Raw genomic sequence first — 27,912 nt, 5'->3', positions numbered from 1 at the left:
CAGTAGGCACCACCAAAGAAAGGTGTTCACAGTTCGGTCCATATATAATTGCACGTGACAAAAAGTTGTACTTTTTTTTTTTCTTCCAGAATTTGCGTACAGTTTGCAACGGCCAAATATTTTGAGTTATGACCTTGTTTATCCACTCGGGTGACGGCGGACATAGTATGCAGTGTTTGCCGAGTGTTTGTGACGAAAAAAAAAATGGGGACAAGACGTATTCGTGATAATCCAGAGCAGAGTAAACACAGGAGGTACCCGCCTTCCGCACATTTTAGCAGTTAGCGGGCTTCAGCTTGGCAAATTGGAACTTTGTGTCTGCCCCCAACTGAAGGGGGAGGTGGAGGGGGGGGGGGGGGGGGGAGAAGGAAGGGAAGGGAGATGTCATTTATTCTAGTGTAATCATCCGCACTTCCCTGTGAAATATCGTAGCACTGTATGAAAGGCAAAAGATTTGATCAACAGCCCGATTCTATGTGTTCAGCGGCAATAATGTGAAGCTAGAGAAGTGTTGCCCCGTAGTGCTTGTTGAATCACGTGATAAGAAAGGTGAAGGAACATATAGTATCTTCCTGAATTGTTTTCAGAGAATGTGGGCAGGGGAATTTGTGTCCAAAGGTGAATAGAAGACAGCAAGATTTTGCAGCAGGTGTTTCTTTCTCTTTTTTGTTGGGGATAGGAGGATGATTGAAATAAAACATTTCAGAGCTTGGGATTTTGCATGTACAGTGCCGACCGCGGGAAACGTCACGAAAACCCCTAGGGCAAATGCGGGAAGCCCTTTCGTCCGGGCGTACTAGGTAATACGCGGGCGTTTGGACGCGTACAGACGAGGGAAGTCGCCCGCACTTTCACGCTCGTCTAAACACCCGCATTTGCCCGAGCGCTCCAGCGCGGAATTAATGATATGAAAATCAAACTCTCCCGACAACCATCGGCTACATGAAGGAAATTAGCTGAAATCGATCCGCGAAAATCTTTTGAAAAGTATCAGTAATTTGCCGGATGTTTGCTTTTACGTTCGAAAGTAAAATAATAACCATAACATTCAACTCCCGAATATGCTAAAGCAAATGTCCAATGATCCCTTTGACGTTTGGAAATGAATAACAATAATACTCCGTACGATGATTAAATAAATGTCGGATGTTTGCTTTTACTTTCGGAAGTAAACAGCAATAATATTCATCTCCGGAAGATGCTAAAATAAATGTCGGATCTTTGCTTTGACGTTCGGAAATGAATAACAATAATATTCAACTCTGTACGATGATAAAAATAAATGCCGGATGTTTGCTTTTACGTTCAAAAGTAAATAACAATAACATTCAGCTCCGGAAGATGCTAAAATAAATGTCGAATGATCCCTTTGATGTTCGGAAATTAATAACACTAATATTCAACTCCGTATGATGATTAAACAGATGCCGGGTGTTTGCTTTTACTTTCGAAAGTAAATAGCAATAACATTTGGCTCCGGAAGATGCCCAGAAAATGGCAGATGATTGCTTTTTACGTTTGGAGGTGAATAGCAGTAACAGTCTGCTCCATATAATAAAATAAATGTCGGATATTTGCTATTACATTTCGAAATGACGAACAGTAACATTCAGCTGCGTTTGATGGTAAAGTAAATGTCTGATGTCTGCCTTGACGTTCATAATGAAAAACAGTAACATTCGGCTCCGTACGATGCTAAAATGATTGTCGGATGTTTGCTTTTAAATTTGGAAATGAATAACGGTAATGTTCTGCTCCGAACGATGCTAAGATAAATAACAGATTGTTGCTTTTACATTTGGAAATGATTAACGGTATCAATCGGCTCAGTTAGATGCTAAAATAAATAGCGGATGTTTGCTTTCACGTTTGGAAATGAAAAAGGATAACATTCAGCTCCGTAAGATGCTAAAATGAATGTCGGTTGTTTGCTTTAACATTTGAAAATGATTAACTGTAACATTCGGCTCCGTAAGGTGTCAAAATACTAGTAAATGTTGGATGATTGCTTTTGCGATCAGAAATGAATAACGGTAACTTTAGCCTCTTTACAATGCTAAAACAAATGTCGGATAAATCAGATAATTTTGCTTAACATTCGACGTCGTGCGATACCAAGTTGATTACATAAACCTTCGACACTTCGTTGCTGCTCAATTTTATTTGATCTCGACATTATGGACGCTATACCTATTTGATTTAATTGTCCTTATTTTATCATTGGTCGCTATTTTTATTATTGGTCGCTAAAACAAATGTCGGATAAATCAGATAATTTTGCTTAACATTCGACGTCGTGCGATACCAAGTTGATTACATAAACCTTCGACACTTCGTTGCTGCTCAATTTTATTTGATCTCGACATTATGGACGCTATACCTATTTGATTTAATTGTCCTTATTTTATCAACCTTCGACATCAGCCGCTACTTTATAGTTTTCTCGATCACTAACGTCGGACGGTATGACCTAATCAACTTTGGACATTGGTCGCTATTTAATAATTTCATCAACCTTACACATCGGTAGCTATTATTCCGATGTTCGTTATTCCGAAGGCTCTCTAGTCCGAAGATTCGTTATTCAGAAGGTATATTGTTCCGTTAATTTCATTTTCGGATTCATGAATCTTCAGAATAACGAACCTTCGGAATAACGCCACAAACGTTCGAATTAACGAACCTGTAGGTTTAGGGAATTTGTGTGTTTCGAATTTAACGACCCTTCGGAATTACGAACCTTCGGAATATTACGAACAGCACCCATCCGATTATCAACCTTCGACATCGATCGCTGCTTACTGATTTTATCAACCTTCGACGTCGACCGTAAATAACGTATTTGATTGACACTTTCGACGTCGATCGCTGCACATTAGATTGGCAAACCGTCGAAGTGTCGATCGCTGCCTATTTATTTACTGGTTCCCCAATTTCTGACTTAGTTACTGATTTAATCTACCTTCAACATCGGTCGGTCATTATATTGTAAGTGGCCACTTATTGTCTCGAGCTTGATATTTCCCAATGGCGTCCACGTCTACACACACACACACATAAAAAGAAAGAAAAAGATCTGAGTCTTAAAGGTCTAACGAGGCGTGAAAGTCCTTGTGTGATGCTTTTAATTGTGTCATTCACAATAGTGTCACGGTCCCTAAGATGGATGAAAGAGGCGCAGATCTTAAGAAGCCACTTGAGTTGAAGTTTAACACCGTCTGTCTATTCTTAAAGTACACGATTTGTAGGGAAAAAAGAAAAAGACAAAGAGAGGGAGAAAACAAAGAAAACGTAGGAGAGAGAGAAGGGTATGGCGAAACCACCAGAGTGGCATTATGTAATCAACAAAGCTGCGTTTAACTTCACTCGAGTCCCCGAGAAGTGGTACTACACGTGCATGCATAATGTTTATCTTGGATACATGTACTGTAGGTACCCTTCTCTCCTTTCATGATAAATTGTTTATACGTATCACATAACTATGTCAATGCATGTTTACGTCGCAATTTGTCCAATCGGGGTTTTCCCTCTTTAAGGAGTGCTTGCTTTCCAAGAAAAAAAAAAAAAAAAGAAGGATGAAATCAATGATTATGAGCAAAACTGAATGCATTTAAGCAGCGGAATCGCGCTACATCAATAGCACTCCAAAATCCTCGAGTGATCCCGGAGGTCACTCCGAGTGAAAATGAACATTTTCACTCAAAATTCACTCCAAATTCACTCTAAATTGACTCCGTTTTAAATGTATCCACCCCTTCAAGTGTGAATGTTTTCATTTTTTTTTAGAGAGAGAGAGAGAGAGAGAGAGAGAGAGAGTAGGCCTACTGTGCATTGGAATACGAATCTCTGCTGTGCAGCGATATTATGATCGCTATAAAAACGATCAGTTCGATGAGCAAAGCACGTGCTTGCCCTACCAGCAGTGAGTGCGCCATGTGGTTCCAACATACTCATCTTGTGTGCCCAGCGTGTTTTTATCACAGAACTCTTGTGTGTAGAGTTCTGTCGTTTTTACGTTATGGTCAATTCATGACGTGTGAGTGCTTCGACTTGACGCCTGTGAGATTGACAGGTGCCGTTTACGAGAATAAAAACTGTCAGTAGTGACTATCAATCCCAAAATCAGTTTCTATATAATAATCAGACTAATTACTTAAATGTAGAGTTACATGTAGTTACATGTATTTCGAATGACAATGCGCACATCCCCTTTATCATCACACTTTTGATACGGCGGACAGAAGGCCGTTAAATTTCATTGCTCTCAATGATTCGATACAGTCATAGCTTTTAAAAGGTCCAATTAAACAAATTGGATATGAAATCACGGTTACAGCTCGTTATTCCGGAGGTTCGTTAGTAAGGTTCTTTAGTCCGAAGGTTTGTTAATCCGAAAATGAAATAAGGTTCGTTATTCCGAAGGTTCGTTAATCCGAAAATGAAACAAAGCTCGACTTACTTCGAAGGTTCGTTACGGACCCTATATCATTTCGGATCCTATATCATTTCGGATCAACGAACCTTCGAGATAACGAACCCTATTTCATTTTCGGATTAACGAACCTTCGGAATGACGAACCCTATGTCATTTTTGGATTAACGAACCTTCGAAATAACGCCGCAAATGTTCGAATTAACGAACCTTTTTTCGTTTTCGGATTAACGAACCTCTGTGGTTTAGGGAATTTATGTGTTTCGGATAAACGAACCTTCGGAATAACGAACCTTCGGAATAACGAACAGCACCCGAAATCACGTCTTTATCTTGTTAAGATATAAGACAAAAAAAGGGTCCCTCAGTTCACGAACTTGCGATGTTTCTTTATTGCGTGTGTTTCTAGCTTGTGTTTGGCACTCACGGAATGAATGCGCGTGCAGTATATGGTAGGCTACATACTCGTGCTCTTGTTGTTGCTGAACATTTCCCCTTCACAGTGATTGTGTGGCATGATCGTTGAGTATGTTCAGATGGTGTTAGTGCGTTGATTAAAATGTTACCACAATAGATGCACGTGTGCTATAACAACGATCTGAGGTCTTTGCTCCGCGCTGCTTTCTTGTTTACAAACATTGAATCTTGGTGAACTTAATTCACTATCGTCCCCATGCTAACATGCAAAAGAAGAAAACGCTTTTGTTCTTGTTTATGTGTACCATGCAGTGAACAGAAGGTAGACCTGTAAACTGTGCCGCTAGGCCCTAGCTGTAGTTAGCACTTTGACGGATTGTCACTGCTCGTCTACTATTCGAAGCGAAATGAAAATCAAACTAGAGATCTCGTGCTGTATACTTTCTCGTACTGTGTACTATGCAATTTGTGGTAGTACTTGTCAACGCTGTGTTTTTGGCTCAAACTTTTCTCTCTCAAACTTACTTGGTTACGCAGGGGCGGATCCAGGGAGGACCGCAACCGGCGCCCGCCCTCCCCCTTTATTTTTATTTTTTTTTTTGTTGAAACAAAAGAAATGTAAAAAAAAAAAAAAAAAAAAATGGGGGAGGGGTGCGTGCGCCCCCTTTAATTTTGTAAACGCGCCCCCACTTTACGGAATTCCTGGATCCGCCCCTGTTACGGGATAATACCTATCAGAATCTGTGCACGTGAAAAGCATTCAAACTTTCCCATGTTTTTGCTCTTGCATTAAAGGCGTATTAATTCACCACGTATACATGAAACAAAACCCCCATAGTTCTGAAATGTGAGTTATAGGGATAGAAACAACTGCTGGAAAAAAAAAATTGAATCCGTATGATCGAAAATACAGTACACTATGTGAACGGTTACAGTTCGCTATTCCGAAGGTCCGTTAATCCGAAAATATGAGGTTTGTAACTTGTTATTCCAAAGGTTCATTTATCAAAAAATGACATAAGGTTCGTTATGCCGAAGGTTCGTTAATCCGAAAATGAAACAAAGGTCCTAATTCCGAAGGTTCTTTACAATCTATAAGAGAAATACTGATATCTCCTTATATTCTAGGCTTTATTACAAAAAATTATGTAGGATGCTTTGCACAACGGACCTATTATGCATCACATGTGATATCTAAAACATCTTTTAAATCACTGCTCCCAAAGGTAAACATATGACCTTTGTGTATCTACTCGTTTGTGTGTATGTGTGTGCGTGTGTGTGTGTGTGGGGGGGGGGAATAGTTTCCTCCTTCTTCTTCTTTTTTGTTAGAGTTTATCTTAGTTGATCTTGATACAGTGTACCTCTTTCGGTGCGCCCTTTCTCTTGTTATGTCACTTCATCTGTTTCTACATTTTGAAGCAAAGTAATTTGTTCAAGCATTGTGTATGTCCTCGTAACCGTAATGTGTCATTTTGCTGCGATGAGTTGGTTCTATAATATAGTAGGCCCTATTATTGCTGTGAGATGTAATTTTTGTAATAACGTGTTGAGAATAACAGATTTTTGTTTCTGAACGAAAGGAAAAATGACGGAATTGTTTTGATAACCAATGTGGATGACGTGTTGAGAATTCTGATTCCTGTTTCTGAACGAAAGGAAAATGACGGAATTATTATTTTGATAACCAATGTGGATGACTACCTTCTATAAGTGATTTTGGCGTGAAAAGAGAGTTTGCTCAAAGAAACGCTTCTCATGAATGGTCAACGAAACAAAATACATCATACAATGCAACGTGACTCGCGTGCATTTAGCAAACGAAATGTCTAGACCTTTAAGTTCAAGTAAAATGCATAAACACAGAATAAGAAAGCAGACAAACTAACAAATATGGAATTAATGACCGCAGACGTAACGTAGGAAAACCTGACACCTATGCTTGAAGAAATTCCCACAAAAGCAGAGCGCAAGATAAAAGAATACATGTGCGTAGTCCATATAGGTCGTGATGCGCTCGGTCGAAATGCGTATGTCGCAGTAAACGAAATTTTAGGCATGTCTACACATGTATATATATATAAATACTTGAATTCTACATACATTGTATAGTTTTATCTTTACAATAATACATAAAACAACCCCTTTCCGCATCCCTAGAAGTCATAAAAGAAGAAGAAAAAAAAAAGAAAATCGCCCTTAAAGTTCAGGTTATGTTCAAGCTCACAACCCGTTCCCCCCCCCCCCCATGATGCAACAATCCTGCTTTATAGCGACGGCGTTAACGCTTCATCGCACACACATAAATGGCGACAGCTTGGGTGTGTGAGAAAATTCATTCTTAAATGGATGCACCCCCATGGCACTCAGGATTATCACTGACCCTCCTATGCCTTTTGTCTATCCACCCTCCTGCTTTAATCCCCCTCCCTTCACCTGTTGGCCTCCTTGCCCATGACCTCCCATCCTCTCCTTTTGTTTTCTTTGTTCCGTGTCCCTAGCCTGTCCCTGACTGTTCGTGTTGTGTGAACTTCTTTATAATGTGATTGCTTTCCCTGCCTGATTATCATTTTGCCTCTGACGAAGATTCTTTTGGAATCAAAAGCTCAGGCCCCTTTAGAGTATAGACTCCATTTTACTCCTTTGGCACGCCACTGATATTCGATAAGCAGTTTTCAGCATTTTTGTGTTTGTTTGTTTTTGTTTTTGTTTTGTTTTGTTTTGTTTTGTTTTTGCTACAGATAATTAGCCAATCACAAGACAGATATAATTCGATTCTAACCAATACCAAAATACGGTTGCCTGAATGTAAACTTTGGTATGTTTGTGTTGTGTGTCGGCTGCAGTGTAGTTTGAAACAACAGAAACAGAAAAAAGAAAGAGGCACGCAATGCGTGCTATATACGAAAAGCCTCATTTACCGAGAAAGTTGATCGCTTCCATTCTCCTCCCATGTTGTTGTCAATGGAAGCTAAAGAGAATGCTTTTAGCAAGTATACCAGTACCTAAAGAGGACCTGAGGAACCCGTTGTTTTGAATGCTGTGCTCGGTACGACTTCAAAACGCAGTCGAAGTTATCAGAATGCCATTATAATAGAACTGATAGCTCTATAGAAAACTTGTTTAGGTCAGTAAAGGTTGCCGTAATGCAATCTTTGTGGAATTGACTCACTACATCTGAGCATTTTGAAAAACGTGTAGAGTACTTTCGTTTTGCATATAAATGTTAAGAAATAGTTTGAACTATGAAAATAAAAAAGTATGGTTACTTCAACGATGTTGAATAGTTCGATTAGCCGTGATGCATAAAGAGAATTCATGAATTCATCTGACTAATCCTTACCGATTGATGATCACTTCTATAAGCCAACAGTTAAGCTGAACTGCTTTGGAGTGATAAGACAGGTAAACGATGAAAACTTGGTACATGTTGTATGCTATTATAATTATTATAAAATCCTGTAGCCAGAACTGATTTTACGATCATCTTTAACCTTTCAGAAAGTTCCAGTTTTCAACTTAAATAGTAGCGATAGCTTGTAAGAGTAAATTAGCATCCCTCTATTTTTGGTCAATATGCATACTCTTAACCCTATTCTAACTGGGGGGGGGGGGGGGTCAAATTGACCCCCCCCCCACGTTTCGCGTCACGATTCTGCAACGAGCAAAGATTTTGCCGCGTCGTTTCACAACTTTTTTCATTGAAGTCTTCCGCATATTTTGAGACCAAATTTGCGACGTCTGAGTACACCGTTCTGAAGTTACGTAATGTCATGCAAATGCATGTCAACCGGAAAACAGCTCAAATTCATGATATCGTGTGCAAATTGAATGTAAATTGTGTTTTTGGGGTTAAATTGATATAAATTATAGTATTTCATCTTTGAACCATTGAAATTAATCAATTCTATATAGTGTAGATAAGCCTGAAAAAGTGCCTGCAACAAATTTTGAAAAACAACAGAAAACACAAGGTCGAAAAAACAATAAAATACATAAGAAATTAACAAAACAATAAAAAACAAAAGAAATTGGTTTTGACTGTGCTTTATTTTTAAATGAAAATTGGTTTATATGTCTTGAGGAATTTTGACACAAAAATTTAGCAATACTTCAGTCTTTTTTATGGAGTTATAGGTGAAAATATGATTTCATGCACAACTTTGCATCAATTTATTAAAAATAGAAAGGCAATATTTTTCTATTGTATGACCATGTAATCTTGTAGTTGACATCCAGCTCTATCTTCAGGAAAAATTTCGCAGCGATCGCGCGATCGGTGGCCGAGATCTGAAGGGGGGGGGGTCACCCCAGTAAAAACTCCTCCCAGTTAGAATAGGGTTAAGCCAGCTGGACAGAGCGATCAATGGGCGCGATTATCACCACGCGTGGTTAACCTAAACAATGCTCGGCCGGCCTGTTCGGTGGCCAAAAAAATCAAGAAAAACATAGGAAAAACTAAATCGGTCCTACTAAAAACAATTATTAAGCATTACTGACGTGACAGGTACCCATGTCTAAAATAAATGAATACAAAAGTAGATCATCTTATCACCATTATTCTGAATTCTAAGATTTAGCAAATAGGCTTATAGATAATTATAAAAGTTGATGCCTATATAGGTGGTCATAGCTTACTTTTGGGATGAGAAAGTGGGAGCATTTCCTGATTGTTTGTTTTAGCATTGTAAAGAGCCGAAAGTTACCGCTATTCATTTCTGATTGTAAAAGCAATCATCCAACATTTACTATAGTATGTTAGAACCTTACGGAGCCGAATATTACCGTTAATCATTTTCAAATACACTGTATAAAAGCAAACAACCGACATTCATTTTAGCATCTTATGGAGCTGAATGTTACCCTTATTGATTTCCGAATGTGAAGCAAACATCCTCTATTTATTTAAGCATCATACTGAGCCTATGTATACCATTAATCATTTTCAAATGTGAAAGCAATAATCTGTTATTTATGTTAGCATTGTACCAGAGCTGCCAACCGTTCCGAAAAATTCGTATACGAAAAATCGAAGGGAATACGACAATATGAAAACGTCCTTAGAAAGTACGAATTCACAGTGGGGAAAAATAATGGGTAAAAATATCGCAAACGCACGTCGCATGTGCCATGTTATCTGTATTCAGCTGGGATATCGATGCATTGCGTACGCACCGTGTGTGGAAAGCGCTGAATAGAAAAATGTGCGCACACGCATATCGCTGCTTGCGTACTGTGTACACCGAACAGAACTTCGCGCGCGTGAATCCCTGTCGCCTACGGACCCTGGATGTTTACATGGATCGCCGTGGTATCCCAATGTGTGGCCGGCCGGCTGGGGAGTGTCTACACACTGTAGCTAGCTGCCACTACAGTACCGTATGAGGCGGGGTGAAAGCGTCCCGTTGTGCAATGTCTGCTTCTTTTTCTCTTCTTTTCATCCTGTTGTCCCTTGCCTCCTAAGTACGAAATGATTTTTAGAGTGTTGTGTGTTTTTTTTTTATAACGCTATTGCATCATTTTCTGCGAGGAAGTTGTAGAGGTGAGTTTCTGTTCGTGTATTGATGACTGATGTGCACTGCCCTCTGCAGTATATGTGCAGGTGAAAAGCGTTCGAACTTTCTTTCCAGAGTATCGTGGAAACTCGATTATTTCTAGGCCTATTAAAGGAGATTTCATATAACAGAATACTTATAACAAACTATTTTCCCGTCAAAATGAATCAATTTCCTTTGTTTTGTGTCGTTTATTGACTTGATCCCATAGGATCTCGTCGCAATACCGAGTTTTATATGTGTGTTTATTTTCGCGTGGCTTTCGGTGCTGCAAAACTTTTGCTAGGGCCTAAGCTTACTACTAAACTTCGTTTTATTTCCGTCGTTTCTCACACCTCGTTTAGTACGATTTCTTGCATTTTATATCACTTTATCTGTTCCCTTTATACTTTGAAGTATTTAAACGTTATTCTCTTAGTGTCTCGCACTGTTATTTTCGTAACGGCGATTTCTCCGCTTCGCTGCAATCGAAGCGACGGAGTTTGATCCCAGCCGCTTCGATGTGCTATTTGTTGTCTTTTCTAAATGTTTGTGTTGTTGGGAAGTGTTGATACTTTGTATTTGTTTCCTAACCTCGAGGTTAGGGCCTGCCGTCTGAACGTAACTATGAGTTTCCTAGGTATTTATCTCGAGGGATTATGCGTGTTTCTTAATGTTGATCATAGGAAAAGGCTAAAATGATCTTGAGTGATGTCTGATAGTGATGATAACTATGCTGGTGACTGGTGTAAAAAGACGGCTTCCTGTGAATGCTTAGCGTACGTGACGTTTGTTTCATTTCCCTTTCCCTCTAGTCTTCTTTCCCCCTTACTCTTCTTTCCCCTCTCAAGAATGATAAAAAAAAAAAAGAAATTACGTACACCTCACAACAAAACGAACCATGTGCTATAGCAACTTTCGTAAAGTTAAATCTAAATGTTCAATATCAGCAAAGAATAAGGCGAAAACACGAATGACAATAAATAAAAGCGAAGAGATTGTGTATGCAGTCTCTTCGGCTCGAAGAAACTTGACACCCCACCCCTCTCCCTTGTGGAAATTTCCACAAAAGCAGGTGCCACACCCAGGTGCGTGCCAGACGAAAGAATGCGCGCATTGGAATAAACAGCGTGTAAGTATCCTGGAAATATCGATCGAAGAACCAGCTCATTAGTTGAATTAAAGGAATAATTCCAAAGATATCATGATTCTATGTCTATAGCCTTTCTTTTGGCGCATAGTAGGGAACATCGAAGAGTCGATTATAGTGTACTTGATCGAATATCTAATGTTCCCTGAACAATAACAAAAGGATTGATTATTAGTCAATTAAAAATGCAATCACAGAAATACATGAAAGGTCTCGTATGCCCAGACAAATTCACTACGAGAAGGTCCAATGAGATGCAGTCATCACCTGGTTAGACAGCAAAATACAACGTGTAAGGACAATTAATTTCAGTTCACGCGCATCAAAACTGCTTATTACTTTTCAAAGTTTTGGCTATCAACATTCGTTCGTGGGTGTATTTTGTTTGTTTGTTTGTTTTGTGTGTTTTTCCCTCGTGAAAGACGTAATGATTTCTTCATATCGAACGTAAATTGCATGTTTACCGTAAACAAGCCATTCAGCTCAGCTCAGCTATGGCGCATTCGATCCATCGAACTTGCAGTAACCTCTTATAGGCAGGAGCACATGGCGCATTCATTTAAACTTGAAAATGAAGCCACGTGTTTGCACCACATCGGCGCTTCCACACACAGCGCGGCATTTTGCGATCATCGTTATAGCAGACTTTCCGATTCCAGTCAGGGGAAAAGGAATTGGAATACTTCGAAGAATACTGATGTTTAAAATCCAATAAAATGAAAAAAGCCTGAAAACAACGCATGATTATGTTTTGATAGTACATAATTGGAAACACAGAACAGAGTTTTGCATCCGCTCACACAGAAGCTCTCTTGAGAAGATCAAGCATTCCCCGTCACCTGCTAGAAAATGGAAGCTTCCATAATCAGCCCAGAAAGATTTTGGAGGTACAAACTTGCACTTGTACACATTGCGAGAAAGCAATCAATCAACGCTGAACATTGCATAGTTTAGAATCTTTATCGTGCTGGTGACCAGCTGGATGCTTCGGCATGTGTCATAACGTTATGTTTAGAGCCTGTAGGCCTCATAGCAAAAAGAGGGAGATTGAAAAAAAATACGAATTCTGGTGGAAAACACGAATTTTGGAGCTGCTGAGTATACTGTCGTATACGGAGCAGAATTTAACAGTTAGTCATTTCCAAATATAAAAGCAAACATCCGACATCTATTTTATCATCGTACGGAGCCGAATGTCACTGTTGTCCACTTGCGAAAGTGAAATGAGTCATCTGACAATTATTTCATCATATCGTATGGGGCCGAATTTTGAACGTCAAGGCAGACATCAGACAGTTGTTTTTTTTTTTGTGTGTGTTTTGTTTTGTTTTGTTTTTGTTTTGTTTTTTACCATCAAACGCAGCCGAATGTTACTATTCATTTCGAAATGTAATACACATGTAGCAAATATCCGACATTTATTTTAGCATAGTACGGAGCAGAATGTAACTGCTATTCACTTCCAAACGTAAAAGCAATCATGTGACATTAATCATTTTGGCATCTTCCGGAGCCAAATGTTATTGCTATTTATTTGCGAAAGTACATAGCAATATAAATTATAAGCAAGCATCCGACATTTATTTAAACATCGTACGGAGTTGAATATTATTATCATTCATTTCCGAAAGTCGAAGGGAGCTGATTGTTATTGTTATATTTCGAACGTAAAACCGAATATCAGACATTTATTTTATCATCGTATATACGGAGTTATTTTGGTTATTCATTTCCGAACGTCACAACAAACATGCGTTATTTATTTTAGCATCTTCCGGAGCTGAATGTTATTGCTATTTACTCTTGAACATAAAAGCAAACATCAGACATTTATGTTATCATATACACGGAGTTGAATATTATTGTGTTCATTTCCGAACCATCGAACGCAGCTGAATGTATACTGTTATTCATTTCGAAATTTAAAAGCGAACATCCGCCAGTTATTTTAGCATCGTATGGAGCAGAACATTACTGCTATTCACTTCCGAACGCAAAATCGTATACTCAGTATACGGAGTTGAATATTTTTGTTATTAATTTCCGAACGTCACAGCAAACATTCGACATTTATTTTAGCATCTTCCGGAGCTGAATGTTATTGCCATTTACTCTTGAACATAAAGGCAAACATCAGACATTTATGTTATCATCGTATACACGGAGTTGAATATTATTGTGTTCATTTCCGAACCATCGAACGCAGGTGAATGTTACTGTTATTCATTTCGAAATTTAAAAGCGAACATCCGACAGTTATTTTAGCATCGTATGGAGCAGAATATTACTGCTATTCACTTCCGAACGTAAAAGCAATCATCTGACATCTATTTTGTCATCTTCCGGAGCCGAATGCTATTGCTATTTACTTTCGAAAGTACAGGCAATCATCCGTCATTCATTTTATTATCGTAAGAAGTTGAATATTTTTGTTATTTATTTCCGAACGTCAAAGGGATCATTCGACATTTACTTTAGCATCTTCGGGAGCTGAATGTTATTGCTATTTACTTCCGAACGTAAAAGCAAACATCAGATATACATTGTATATTTTATAAACGTATATACGGAGTTGAATGTCATTGTTATTCATTTCCGAACATCAAAGCAATCATTGAACATTAATTTTACCACCGAACGCACCTGAATGTTACTGTTATTTATTTCGAAATCTAAAAACAAACATCCAACAGTTATTTTAGCATCGTATGGAGCAGAATATTACTGCTATTCACTTCCGAACGTAAAAGCAATCATCTGACATTTACGTTAGCATTTTCCGAAGCCGAATGTTATTGCTATTTATTTTCGAAAGTAAAAGCAAATATCCGTCTTTTATTTTATCATCGTACGGAGTTGAAAATTTTGGTTATTCATTTCCGAACGTCAAAGGGATCATTCGACATATAGCCTACTCAAGCATCTTCCGGAGCTGAATGTTATTGCTATTTACTTTCGAACGTAAGAGCAAACATCCGGCATTTATCTTATCGTCTTACGGAGTTGAATATTATCATTCACTTCCGAACGCCAAAGCAAACATTCGGTATTTATTCCAGTATCATACGGAGTCAAATGTCACCGTGATTCATTTCTAAAATCAAAAGTAAACATGCGACATTCATTTTTGGGGCTTACGGAGCCGACTGTTACCGCTGTTCATTTTCAAAAGTAAAGGCAAACATCCGACTTTTTTTGTAGCCCGATTGGGCCACCGAATTTTCAGCAATGAAATTTTGGTGGCGCAGGTCGTTAAAAGTCGTGAATAGCGAGATGATCGTAACCGATGTCGATATGTTCTAATAATTATTGATACTTGAGTGATGAACGCATGTGCACAACTTCCGCAGGTGTACTTCTTTAGAAAGTAGCGAACAATCAAGGCAGTGGACATCAGAGTGTGATTAAATCGAAAAGAAGCCCCTGAAATCGGAATTTGATGAAAATGGGCAAAGTCGGAACTCCATGAAATGTATTTTGATTGAGCGGTCAAAATAAAGCTTAACGGGAATGTGCCCTTGAATACCCTCGTCCACCCTCGTCCACCCTCGTCCAACCCGCGTCAATCGAGACGCAAATTCCCGAGGATGGATTATCCGTGCGGGCGGATGGACTCGTCCACTGAACGCGTATACCCGCGGGTACCCGCGGGGATACGCGTCAGTGGCCTCGTCCAGATCTCGGAAAAGTGTGACGTTTCCCGCGGTCGGCACTGTAGTTTGGTGTTGGTGTGAAAGAAGGTCTAACAAGGAGAACATATTGTAACTCCATCAGGCAAAAAAAGAAGACCTTTGTTGATTATTTTGTATGTCTTAAAAATATATCAGTGTGTAGGCCTACCCTAGATTTGACAGTTAGCTTATTCATGTCTTTGATCAAAAACAGCTTATTCATCTCTTTGATCAAAAACAGCATCTCTCATAGATATGTTCAGGTTATGAGGGACTTTTTGTTGATGCTCTACTCCCAGAATTGGAAATGAATACTAGAGGCATTAGTCACAACTTCGTCGCTCGGCAAGCTGGAACTCCTGTCTTAGAGTTGGGAAGAAGGAAAGAATGTTCCTCGTATTTAGTGCACAGGTCGGTAGCTGCCAAAGCGTGTAGGCAGGGAAGTCCTGGAGACAAAAGTTTATGACCTTCCCTCCCGCAGAGTGAGCGGTTTTGTGGTGAGCGTAGTCGGTCGGCCGGTCCCTTGTTGGGATTGGAGGGGGTTTTGATTTAAGCTTTTGGGTATCGTTGGTTGGTCCCGCTCCCACCCTAGCTCCGTCTTTTCTCTCCACCCTCTCCTCCTGCTACTCGACTCCCCTAACTTAAAGCATCTCGTACTCGTACCCTTCCTGTCCAATTTGCCCATTTGTGATGGGAACACCAAAGTCTGCAGGTTTGAAATGTTACAGGTGTTTTCTAAGGTTGCACATTTTTTGTGCAATTGATGATACTGATGATATATAAAGTGCACGCTTTGTACATGTATTCCATTAGAGAGACAGCAGATGTTTGGTAATGAACTGCAGTTGGACAAATATCAAAATTTACTTGTGAATCCCCCTCCCCCCCCCCCCCCTCCCATGATGCTTTCAAAACTTAGGACCACCCCTGAAAAAGCAGTGAGAGGCCTACATAATGAGGATATTGAATCCAACTCAAATATTTTTTAAAAACTGCAAATTTGTGCTTTAAATCATAAGTGTTTATGCATAAAGAAGCACCCACATAGCCCCCTATTGGCAAAAAGCGCTCTTCGAACTGTTGTCAAGCAGAAGAAGACCAACCAGTCTCCTTTCCATCCAGCCATGGTCTCTGGCATCTGGAGCTCTGCCTCTGATGGAGGCCCTGTAGACTCTGTAGAGGGCTGATAATTTGTGACTGAAGATGTCTATCTGATGAAGAACTTGACTCTCTGATGTGATTTTTAACTGAAGATAAATGGACTGCACTTTCTCATGAATTAAAACAGAAATGAAAAGCTGTTCGATTGAATAATGATACATTCACCTCATGCTCAATGTGCAAAACAATTTGATACGACTGACAGAAATACTGTAGAATGCTGTCCAAAGATGATATGAATTCTTACATTGTCAGATTTATGCCATGATAGCGTCTAGTGTGTATGGTGTAGGCTGTCATTGTAAATTGAGCCTGCTAGAAAGAAAGAAGAAAAGAAGTCGTGGGGACTGTTCAGCCAGTAATGTTCAGTGATGCACTAAATTTCCCATGTGTGTTGAACTCATTTAATGGCAGTCATGATGTCATCCCACATACGTGCATGGGACGACATTGGATGAAGGGAAAAAGGGGGATAATTTCCGTCTCAAGGTTCGAGGAGTTTGGATACTGTAGTAGCGCATCTGTCATTTGCTGTGCCGTGGTTATCAATTTAGCGGCAAATATCAACAGAATAGCTGTAATCACACGGGGTAATGCCTGCTCCCCTCCGGCAAGTCATAATGTTGGCTGGCATTGCCCACCCCCCCCCCCCCCCCTTTTACTCTCTGGATGTAGTGTGGTACTTTGCTTTGTTCGGGACAGTGGAGTCAGGAAAATGAGCCATTGAGACGGGGGAGATCTCAGAGTACCTCGCTACATTTTTTTTAAAAAAATTCTCATTGAATCGAATGTTGCTCGAACTTGTTAGTCATGGTCCCAATGGCTAGGAATTTTAAGATGCGATACTTATATGTCATTTTCCCCCTTTATCACCTTTCACTAGCTGACTTGGTCGATGTCTCTGGGTGAAAGGTTAATACGCTAGTCTTGTTCACAGCCTTGGTGACTTTTGTCATTATTCCAGTGGCATTCGATCAGAAAGGGGAATTATTTTCTTTTTTTTCTGCTGTAGTTTGCACCAAACCACTCAAAGTCCTATTGTATGTCAATGATGCATAAACTGGTTATGTGGAGTCATTCTCTCATTCAGGAATTGGTCTGGGTCAGAAACGAGTGACTTACCAGACTGATCTGGTATAATTGCAGTGAATTGTCCCTAATTTGCTTCTCATGGCCATGCGAAAAGCACTCTGCTGAAATTCAGTCTGTATGGACAGATTTGCATGTGCGTGGTTCTACTGTTATTTTCCCATTGCTGAAATTATTCCAGTGTCCTTTGTTATGACACCTTTGTTATTGTTGTTGTTGTTGTTATTCTTGTTGTTATTGTTATTTTGGCAGTATCTTTATCAAGAGAAGAAAGGACGTTCAAAGGAAACCGCAAGATTCAGACTATGTTTGGGATCTATTGTAGCTTTGTGTAACTTCCTTGTTATGACTTGTATAATTCTATGTCTTGCCAAAATGAATGAATGAAATTGAAAATAATGAATATGTGCTTTGCTGGGAAATGGTGTGCCCTAGTGCTTCTCTGTCCCTTCCCCCTTGATTATGTAATAAAACATCCAGACAAATTAGACAAATTTGCATTTTGGTAATTCCAACTCCTCTCAAAGTCAAACGAGTGAGTCACACTTGCTTCTCGAGTGGCCGTTGTTTTGCCTGCAGGATTAATTCTCTTCTTGCTCAGTGATGCCATGTGCAGCCACTCAATGACTCTTTATTCTGTGGAGGCTCGAAATATTCAGTGGTGCTTGCCCCATCGTCTGCTGTACAAATTTGATGTGAAACCACACAGGGGTAGTCACCCCTATGTGCTGAAGATGATGCTTAGTGCACAAACAATCAGTGATTAAGAACGTGTATCATGTCCAAAGTAAGCTTTACCTCCGAGCTTTGCCGAGCAAAGAAAAAAAATAAAGGGGGTTCATTGTCCCCGAAGATTCCTTGATTCAAAATACAAGGGGGTGGAGCAGAAAAGGATCATGTATCGCCCAGAAGGAGCGAATAGCGCCGAGGCGCAACCAGTATTGCATAAAGTCCACGGCTTGAATGATCAACTGGGCAGATGAGGTACGGCGATGCGAGAGGGCTCCTCCTCTCTAAGCAGCTTGAGATGAAGGGAAGTATGCTTTGCCGAGGCTGCGTGGGCAGCAAAGCACCGCCATGAATGCAACAATGTTCATTAACAACACTCCCAAGTGGTGTTTGAGTGTGCGGGGATTCGGGGCTCTAGTCTTCCGTGGGTGTTTATTACCATGTTACAGAGTCTGTGGTTAGCGATGTTTGTTTCAGGTTTTTAACCTTTTTTGGAAGTGTATGACAGTGAAAAACATGCTTCTTCACGACGTGCTCTTAGCATATCGTTTAAAGGGATTGTTAGGGATAGGTAGTCAGGGTCGGTCTTATGTTGACTGGATGCAGCAAATGCTTCATTTCTAAAAATGAAAAGGGAGATTTAAATTGAATGCATGAAAAAAATCCAGAGAGAGATAGAGATTGATATAGTGGTATAGAAAGACAGATAGACAGATAGATGAATATGGATAGAGAGACAGATGGGTAGATAGATAGATAGAGAAAGAGAGTGTGAGGAAGAGAAGGAAAAGCGGAGACTGAAAATGTGTTTGAGGGAATATGCCTTCCTTAGTCATAATTTCTTAATAGCCATTCCAGATGTCTTCCACAGACAGCATCGTCATTGTCATAGCTGTCTCAATGACGTGATAAGCCTCAAACTTCTCCCGGCCACCCCAACAACCCACATCCCCCCCCCCCCCCCCGAATTTATCTCACATATCTCCGTATGTGACAGATCTGGAAACATTTGCGTAAATCTGCAATGCTGCATCCTACCCAGAGACCATCCATCGCAGCGAGGTCGGTATGTGTCTTGTTCGATCCAATCCATTGGACTTCAGCCAGGCAGCTTCTCTTCCCCCCCCCCCTACATCCATCATTCGCGGTATGTCTCCTTCATCATAACCATTAGTTAGTGTGCATTTTTTTTTTCTGCTGTTATCCTTTTCCCCAACCGTGGCTCTGCCCAGCTACGGGATTGGCTGAGAAATCGATCGTGGAAACAAATTTGGCCTGATGGGATTGCATTCACAGATCTAGATTCAACTGCAGACAGGAAGTTCAAGGAGACATTTTCCTCCCAATTTACCGTAACAACCTCCGGCACGATGACTCAAGGAAATGTACTCAAGCCAGACGGACTGACTGACCTTTAGCCGGAAGGATGGACAGACGGAAGGACAGTGACACCAAGGGATATAAAGCTGATGCCATTTCTTTTGAGAGAGCTCGAGCGATTCCAACAAAATTCAAATATAATTAGCATAGGTTTTGTGTTGCTACATCATATTTTTTACAGTTCACTTGATAATGAACAAAATGTCCAGTATTGCAAATTATAAGACATTTTAATGCATATTTTGCAATTGTTGTCTTGCTTTTGGAGAGATAGCCTCTTAAGATGTCGTAATTTTGCGTGCCACTAAAGATTTCCGTTGAAACTGTCCCGTTTGTTAGTTTGCCTCTGATGAAGATTCTGTGAGGATCAAAAGCTCCGACCCCTTTTGACTCAATGAAACTGTTCTAGAGGCAGAAAGCTAATTTCAGCTTCACAATCTATAGAAGAAAAAAAAAGAAAACATAGCACTATAAGAACAAATCTCACGCTGTAATGAGGATGATTACGAAGTGGAGATGTTCATCTGCATGTTCACTTTCTCAGTGGTACACTTTGTGGTAGGCCTGCCAGGCATAATATGATTACTGTAGCAGGGTTCCGCAGTTGCGTACGAGGTAAACTACCAGCACTTATGATGTGATTAGGGAATCATCCCTCGCTACCAGACCTGCAGAATTATGTTTCTGTTTTTGTTTTGTGGGTTGTTTTTTTTTTTAGCTCTTAACTTCTGCGGCTTTGCATAACTTCTTGTAATCATTGCTTTGGGGCTTTTTTGTTGTTTTTTATGGGGGGGGGGGGGGGGTCATTTTCTGTTCTGCTCTTAAGTGGAAAAATCAATTACCCCAGAGGCATGTCACTGCTTTATTAAGCAGGGTTGGTGCATTGTCATTTTGGGTTTTGCTGTTATCATATTACCATCATTATTGTTATCATAGAGCTCTCTCTTTTCCTTTCTTTTTCCATCCTCTTCCTTTTCTGAAAGTGACTAAATATCGAAGAGTGGAAAGTACCGGAGCTGTGGGGGGGGGGGGGGGGGGGGGGGAGTAGTAAGTTACATGCTAAGGGCATTGCTTCTGATGATTAAAAAGCCTCTGTGTCTATGTCATCGTAGTCCCCTAATGAAATTGTGACTCTCTGGAGGACGGCAGATGCGCTGTGTACAGGTGCACACATACCTTCCGGTCTTTCTGGTAGTGTGGTTATTATTACTGGTGTCTATATTTAGCATTTGTTGTCCAGACCCTTACCTGACCACAGAGCTTAAAGTTGGCAGTCATGTATTCAATAAAAAGAAGATAATTTTCTTGATGTTTTTGTTAGTGTTAAATTTTCTCTTTGATTAGTGAAGCTAGAGCAAACATTTACTAATATTTTGTCTCTGGAATGAAAAACACACTGATGTACATGTAATTGCCCAGTGATTACTGGTGATCCATAACGCAATCTTCAATTGTGATAGCTCTCGACAATGTGAGTTTTCTCCCTGAATCGAGTTGCCCTTTTCAGACATATTGTGAAACCTATCTAAAAAGCTTGTACAAGAACCTTTTTGGCACTGAAAGGAATGACCTGTGCATATTTACTTTCTCTTTATTGTGCTATAATGCTCCTTGGGATCAATAATATAAAAAGAAATACTGAATTATACAAAAATATAAAAAAAAAAACCCCAGAGAGAATTAAGGTATTTGCCAGTGTAGCTGCATTGTAACATTATTTTCAGACACATGATCTGCCACGCGTATGTCCAACATTCTGTTTTGTGTATCTTTTGACCCTCATTACTATACGCCACCCCCTTCCATTTCTGATGTGTAAGCATGATGAAGCTGTTCATTGGAAATGAGATGAAACATACAGGTTAACAGGTAAGATACTGAACTGTTCCCAAGAATTGGAGATCGAGGGTTTGATATTGACTACCAAAATCACATCCTGTGTAGCAAGCAGCTGTCCCAGGTTTTGTTTGTGTACACCTTGGGATAGAACAATGCTACATAATTATCCTCTTGTTAATCTCGACTCAACTTCCTGGACCATGAGTTAGGAAATTCACATGTGAGATTGACAGGAGCATGGCATTAAAGGGATGGTACAGTATTGGTGGATATGAGAATTTGGCTAATTCAAAGTTTATTTGATGAAAATCGGGTTTGGAATAACTGAAACATCCAAAAATAGAGTGAAACAAAGCCATTGTAACAAAAGGCCCGTTCACACACAAGGGAAAAAGTGCGATTTAAAAATCGATTTTCTTATCGCGATCAAAATTTCGAAATTTTTTCCAGTGTGGACAGAAAAATCTCACTAATTACCGCGATCCTTATCGCGATCCAACTCGCACTATTAGTGCGATTTTTCAGAATAATCGCGATTATTTTGCCAAGCGTCGTGTGTGTGAGCGCGATCGAGATTCGGAAATCGGTATTTTTAGTCTCATCGTTCGCAGCGCGTGCGAAACTCTATTGGGACTGCGGGGTCAGTCTTCGGTCATGCAAGATTTGCGCATGCGCAGTTTGGCCACTGATCGTTCTTTCCTTGCTGCGAAGTGCGATTTTTCCCTGTGTATGAATGGTCGAAAAAAAAATCGAAATTTGGATGGCGATTGAAATTTCGATTTTCGTTGTTTGTGAACGGGCCTAAAGTGTGGATCCCTCACTTTAATTAGAATTGCTCTTTTTTGGATATCTCAACCATTTCAAAACCAATTTTCATCAAATAAACATTGAATTCCTCATAGAATTACAAGCGGTTTCTCATTGTCTCACCAAAAAATGTTAGAAACCTGAAATCAGGTCTCAACCAAAACTATACGATCCCTTTAAACAACCCATCAGCATGTGGATACCAATCTACCATGGATTGGGAAGGCTCGGCCTGGCTCAAATGTATTTGAGAATCCACATAGCAAATTGTGTGTAAACTTTATCACTGATCTATACATGTAAAGCAAGGTAACACGTATGCACACATACAGCTGAAAAATCTTGACTTGATTTGACCATTTACTGATGAGTGTGCACTTTTATGCTCATGTTTGCTGGTAGGCGCTGTTCGCTTGGTTTTCAAATGTACCCTAGTTGGCAGGAAATAAAGATCAATTCTATTGGGTCCCCATGTTTCCTCATGCCACTGGGTCTTAAAGGTCCTGTTTCCCTTTGGGAGCAGTGATTTTAAAAATGTTCAAGATATCATTTTTGATGCATATGTGGAGGTCAGTTGTATCACAAAACATCATACTATATAAAATGTTTGCAATAAAGCCTTAAATATAAGGAAATATCACTATTTTACCTCATTAAATTGTAACTGTAGATGGCTTATTCTGGAAACATTTTTATTCTAACTATTGTTCACATTTTGTATATTTAACAATACTTAACATTGATTATACTGGTTCAAATTTTCACATTGGTTGTTTCTGTCCCTTACCCACATTTAGAACTTTTTTTTAAAGCAGTAATGCTGGGTTTTTGTTCCATCTTTAAGTGGTAAATTATGCCTTTAAAACTGAGACAGATTCAACTCTCACTTAAACCTTAACTGTGAGTTGAGAGATTACTCAGACACTAGTTCATCAGGTGTCAGTGTAAACATCCTTGTTCAAACAAAGTCTCTGTAAAGTTGGTTTGTAGAACAAGAGTGGTAATAGATAGGTTTTCTATACTAATTAGATTCAGTGATTGACGTCACGTTTCAAGTATTGTAAATCCACAACGGTCATAATTCTTAAAACAAATTTTGCTTTCTCATAAGATTTAGTTTTCTAATATCCTTGTGAATTTTTGGTCTTTCCAAGTAAAGACAGTTGTAGTATGAAAGGTAGATGTGTTGCTAACTTCACTTTAACATCTCACATTCAGAGCTTCTCCTTTTAAAATCAAGGAGACATTGTTTGTGGTATAGACTTGAGATTTAATTCAGGCTTGTGTGAAACAGACGTGTGAGAGATTGTAAAACATGGATGGCATCCCAACCTTCCATAGTGCAGTGACATGCAAAACAATGGGATACGTTTGTTGATCATGAATGTGCTCTAAATTTGGCCACATTGACCCGTGCCGCTGCCGACTGTTTGATAGAAAGCCGCTGATAACTTCTTAAAGAGTCTGGGGGAAACGTGACTCCCTTGTCAACCACCTTCTTGCAATCAGAGCTCTCTGCACCTTGATATAGGCACACCATCTCAACCAGGGAGATATGGCAGGGCCTTGTTGTCGATCCAGGCATTGGGCAGAGATTTTAATCAAGTTACTCTGTCATCCTCCTCCCTTTCATCTTTTTCCTCTGCCATCCTCGTTCATCTTCTGCGATGGAGGTTGGGAGAAGGGGGATGGGAGATGGAGGGAATGACGCTAACTTCACAAAGGTCATCGCGTTAAATCATTCTGTGGCAATCAGGAGCAAATTAATCCCAGAGCCCTCTTGAAAAACCCTCCCTTTCATCATCGGAACGCAGCCATCTGCATGCAGACGAGATGGATGAAACAAAACAGAAATGTCCCCATTAATGACAGTTGGGTAGTATGGCTCGGTTTTTCTCTTCGGGACCTTAGAGGCAATCATATAAATTGGCAGCAATCAGCTTCATCTATTCATCATTGTCATCATCATTGCTCCGGTCTCTGTCGTGTTACGCAGGCAGGATCATAAACCTATGTCATGCTGCGTAATTGAATTTCAGGTCCTGCACGGACGTTGTAATAGTGAAAGTCTGACTGCGCAAAAAAGGTGAATAATCCATCAAATCAATGCCAACTGTAGATGCTGCCTTGTGACTAATAGGCTCTCTTGTCCTTACATTTGCTGGCTGAAAGATTCCATCTTTATTTTTATTCCAAGATTTGTAGAACTGTGTGTCTTATTTCACTTGAATAAAATCAGTGTGTTATTTCTGTGAAGGTGAATTGCTCTTCCAACTAAATATTCATATCTTACATAAAACAAGAGACTGAGAATCACTGGGACTCAATGAATGTTGGTACATAAGTTTTCTCTTTGACTCTCTAGATGCAGATGTGGAGAGTGCTCCTGGAGTGCAGTTTTGCTTTCTTGTTTAATATTTTTGCAAAAAGGTATCTGAGATTTTGATGTAGACCATTCCATTGTAAAGGGAAGTGTTTTTCCTGTCAGAAAATTCATCAGGATGGGGTATGGACCCGGTATGTGACTCACCACAACACAGTGGCAGTGTCCTACCCACCAGGTGCTAATTGGAGATGGGGGGGAAAGAACGTCTTGTACCTCGGAAGTTTTTGATCTCCCCTTTCACACCGCCCTCCCCTCCTCTCCCTTTCCCCTACCTTACTACATTCCATGCCCTGGCGGGTGATACATGCGCAGGACTATCTGTGTAATCTGGGCACAAACGGGGCACTGCCAGATGAGTCGATGAAGGGTCGGCTTGCTTACAGCCGTTCCTCTTGCTCTCTCAAATTCTCTGGGGGTGTGCCAGATTTTGGTGTGCTGCCAATTCGGAGTGATTGAAAGTACATTGTAGTACAGCTGCCGCTAGCCGCACGTAGTCAGTGGATGCACAAAGGGAGTCGAGTCAATATTGTTAGAATGGTTATCTTCTAAGTTTCAGGTGTACAAGTGTAAGTGTTTACATTGTGATAGAAAGTTTCTTCTTACTGCAGTGATTGAAGAGTCTTGGATCTTGTACAGGATTTATCTTTGAAATGCTGTACATGTTTGTTTTTGAGCATGTGTGATTGAAAATTCAGATAATGATGATAATACTGGTGTCTGTTCTTGTGATCTTTATTTCTCTGCAGTGTGACGAATCTGAGGATGAGGACCAATGTGCAATCAGTAACAAGTGGAAATACATGCGCACCAACAGGCGATGGTCGCGGCGCCTGACAGGAGAGGAGTCTCCCGAGTGCGAACTCTCCACATCGCCGAACCTCGAGTCATGTCCGACGCACACGCACACGCTCCCGCGGCTCAACAGCAGCCACGAGAGTGTCACCACCACAGACAGCGAACGCAACGAGGGCTACACCAGCACCAGCAGCTTTGACAGTCCTGCCCTGGTGAAGAAGGTGTACGGTGGCAGGCACATGCCAGACGCGCGAATCGTCCCATCCTCCTCGAGCCAAAGCTTGCCGGTGTCGAAATCTGACTATAAGACGTCCACGCCAGTGCCAGTGGAGCGAGACATGCAAAATCCAAGGAGTGCCATCATCCAGATTTCCACGGTTCAGAAGGAGTCACCACCTGACATGAATGGGCTTCACAACAGTCGGGATCGTATGAAAGGGGCAAAGAATTTTTTGAAGCGGTTGGACAGCCTGAAGGGCAAGCGTGGGAGCCAGAGGCAGAAACATAAATCGGGCGATGCCCCCAAAATCAGTGGACCCATTATCCAGGACAATGGTACTCTTACTCGAAAAATTGAACTCTTTAATTGTATTGACCTGGATACTGCAAAGTCATCATGCAGATACCCAGAAATGCTAGTGACCCCACCCGCCACGCGCAGGAGGACTCCAAATGGGGGGCGGGGCAACAATGCAAAGAGAATGGGTCGTGTCTTCTCAGAACCCAGCTCGCCGACTTTACACCGAAAGATGAGCTTAGATGTGGAAACGAATTTGCAGGAAGCCACGCTGGCGTTGTCGAAGAAGATGAACAATAACAATGAGAGCAAAAGCTGTGAGGATGTGTTCACTAGTGATCTCGAGGATATGGGTGTTGATTTGGCAGTCAAGACGGTCAGCCGACCAAACAGGCAGGAGAACCGCATCCCATCCGTGACTGGTACGACAATGCTGACGAGAAGCAGCAGTAGCAACGACTCCTGGCAGGGCCATTCTGGAGCGGAACCCGCAGACTGGCAGTCGCACGAGATCATCACGACGTCGTCGCCCCTGGGAGATGGGGATGAAGACGATGTCCCGCAGAGATTACGCAGCCCTAGTATGTACGACAACATGCCCCCTGCATTACACTCCAGCCTGGATAACCTCCCCACTGCTGAAATCGAGGTTGCCGAAACCGAACTCATGCGACAGATCTATAACCTGAAAAACATTGGTCACCTCCATGACTCCTTTAGCGCAGCGCCATCGTCGCACAGGCGGAGCGCCAGTGTGTCCACGTGCACGGACATCGACGACCACGAATCGTGCAATATTTCAAAAAATAGTGTGAATATCAAGCGGGAAGCGGAGACACTGGACATCTTGACAAACATTAGCAAGATTCTCATGCAAGAGAAGCAAGAGGAGGCGGCCCTCGAGCCCCAGCCCGAAGTGCAGCGCCGGTCGCGGCGTGACCGCAGCAACAGTCTGCCAAACGCCGGCATTGAGGGCATCCGGGAAAGCATCATTAGTATTGAGATGGACCCGGACCTTGAGGCGGAGGTCATGGGCCTCAGCTCGGAGCTGGAGCGATTGCTGGTCGGCATCAACGAGAGTATCCATGAACTGGAAGTGAACATCAAGAGGACAGGTAAGAACAAGGGTTAATGGGGACTTTCAGACCAGCTGAAAGTTAGCCTGAAAAGGAAGAGTAAAATCTTCTAAGCACAACAATGAAAATTAGATCAAAATCAGATGAAAATTAAGGATGTTGTGAAAAATTGAAGTTCCACTAAATTTCATTTAACACTTCTTGAAAAGACAGTATGAATATGCAAATGGTGAATTGATGATGTCATCCCCTCATAGCTTGCCATACAGTCTGTGCATAAAATTTTGAAATTTCTTTTTCTTCATTCAAACCCAGTTATGCCCAGTCTCATATTCTGATATATCTGACTTATCATTATTTTGAAAATATTCAATCATGAAGAACATTATGATTTACTCTGTTATAGCAGAAATGTTGATATTTTTTTTTTGTACACAATCAATGGAAAATTGTGAGGTGAGGACATCATTAGCTCACTATCTTACATAATCATATCAACAGTTCAAGAAGTGTTATGTGCAAAAAAGTAGCAAATCTTTGAAATGTTATAACTTCCTTCCTTTTTATTCAATTTTGACCAAATTTTCACTGTTGTGCTTTTCATACTTTACTCCCTATGATTGGACCAACTTTTAACCGGTTCAGAATTTCCTTTTAAAGTTGTCTCTCTGTCCATTGACTAGAATCACAGTCATTGTTGTCTATGTCAGCTTACTTGAACCTGCTTCACTTTTTATGAGACTAGACTGGACTGGACATGACAATCAATCATGATGAGTCATAAGGCCAGACAACAGATTCAATCAAATGGTCAAATCCAATCCGGGTAAACTACAGGGTGCAACAAAGGCACTCGTCAGAATGTTCAAGATCAGTGTGCATTAAGAGTCATTGAGTAGTTCGTAATGCTAAGTTGAAACTGTCCAAAA

General features: G+C 40.6%; 1 protein-coding gene across 1 annotated transcript in view; it reads left to right on the top strand.

Moving 5' to 3' along the window:
• Nucleotides 1–27,912, top strand: part of LOC140235077 (rho GTPase-activating protein 7-like) — a 162,716-nt gene that overhangs the window by 85,062 nt on the left and 49,742 nt on the right. The window contains exon 5 of the mRNA XM_072315113.1: nucleotides 25,342–27,022. Within this exon, the coding sequence (XP_072171214.1) occupies nucleotides 25,342–27,022 (1,681 nt within the window). The remainder of the gene's footprint in view (nucleotides 1–25,341; nucleotides 27,023–27,912) is intronic.

This window comes from Diadema setosum, chromosome 11 (assembly GCF_964275005.1).
Source record: "Diadema setosum chromosome 11, eeDiaSeto1, whole genome shotgun sequence".
Lineage (NCBI taxonomy): Eukaryota > Metazoa > Echinodermata > Echinoidea > Diadematoida > Diadematidae > Diadema > Diadema setosum.
Note: the sequence above shows the minus strand (reverse complement) of the source record. Positions and strands in the feature narration are given on the sequence as shown.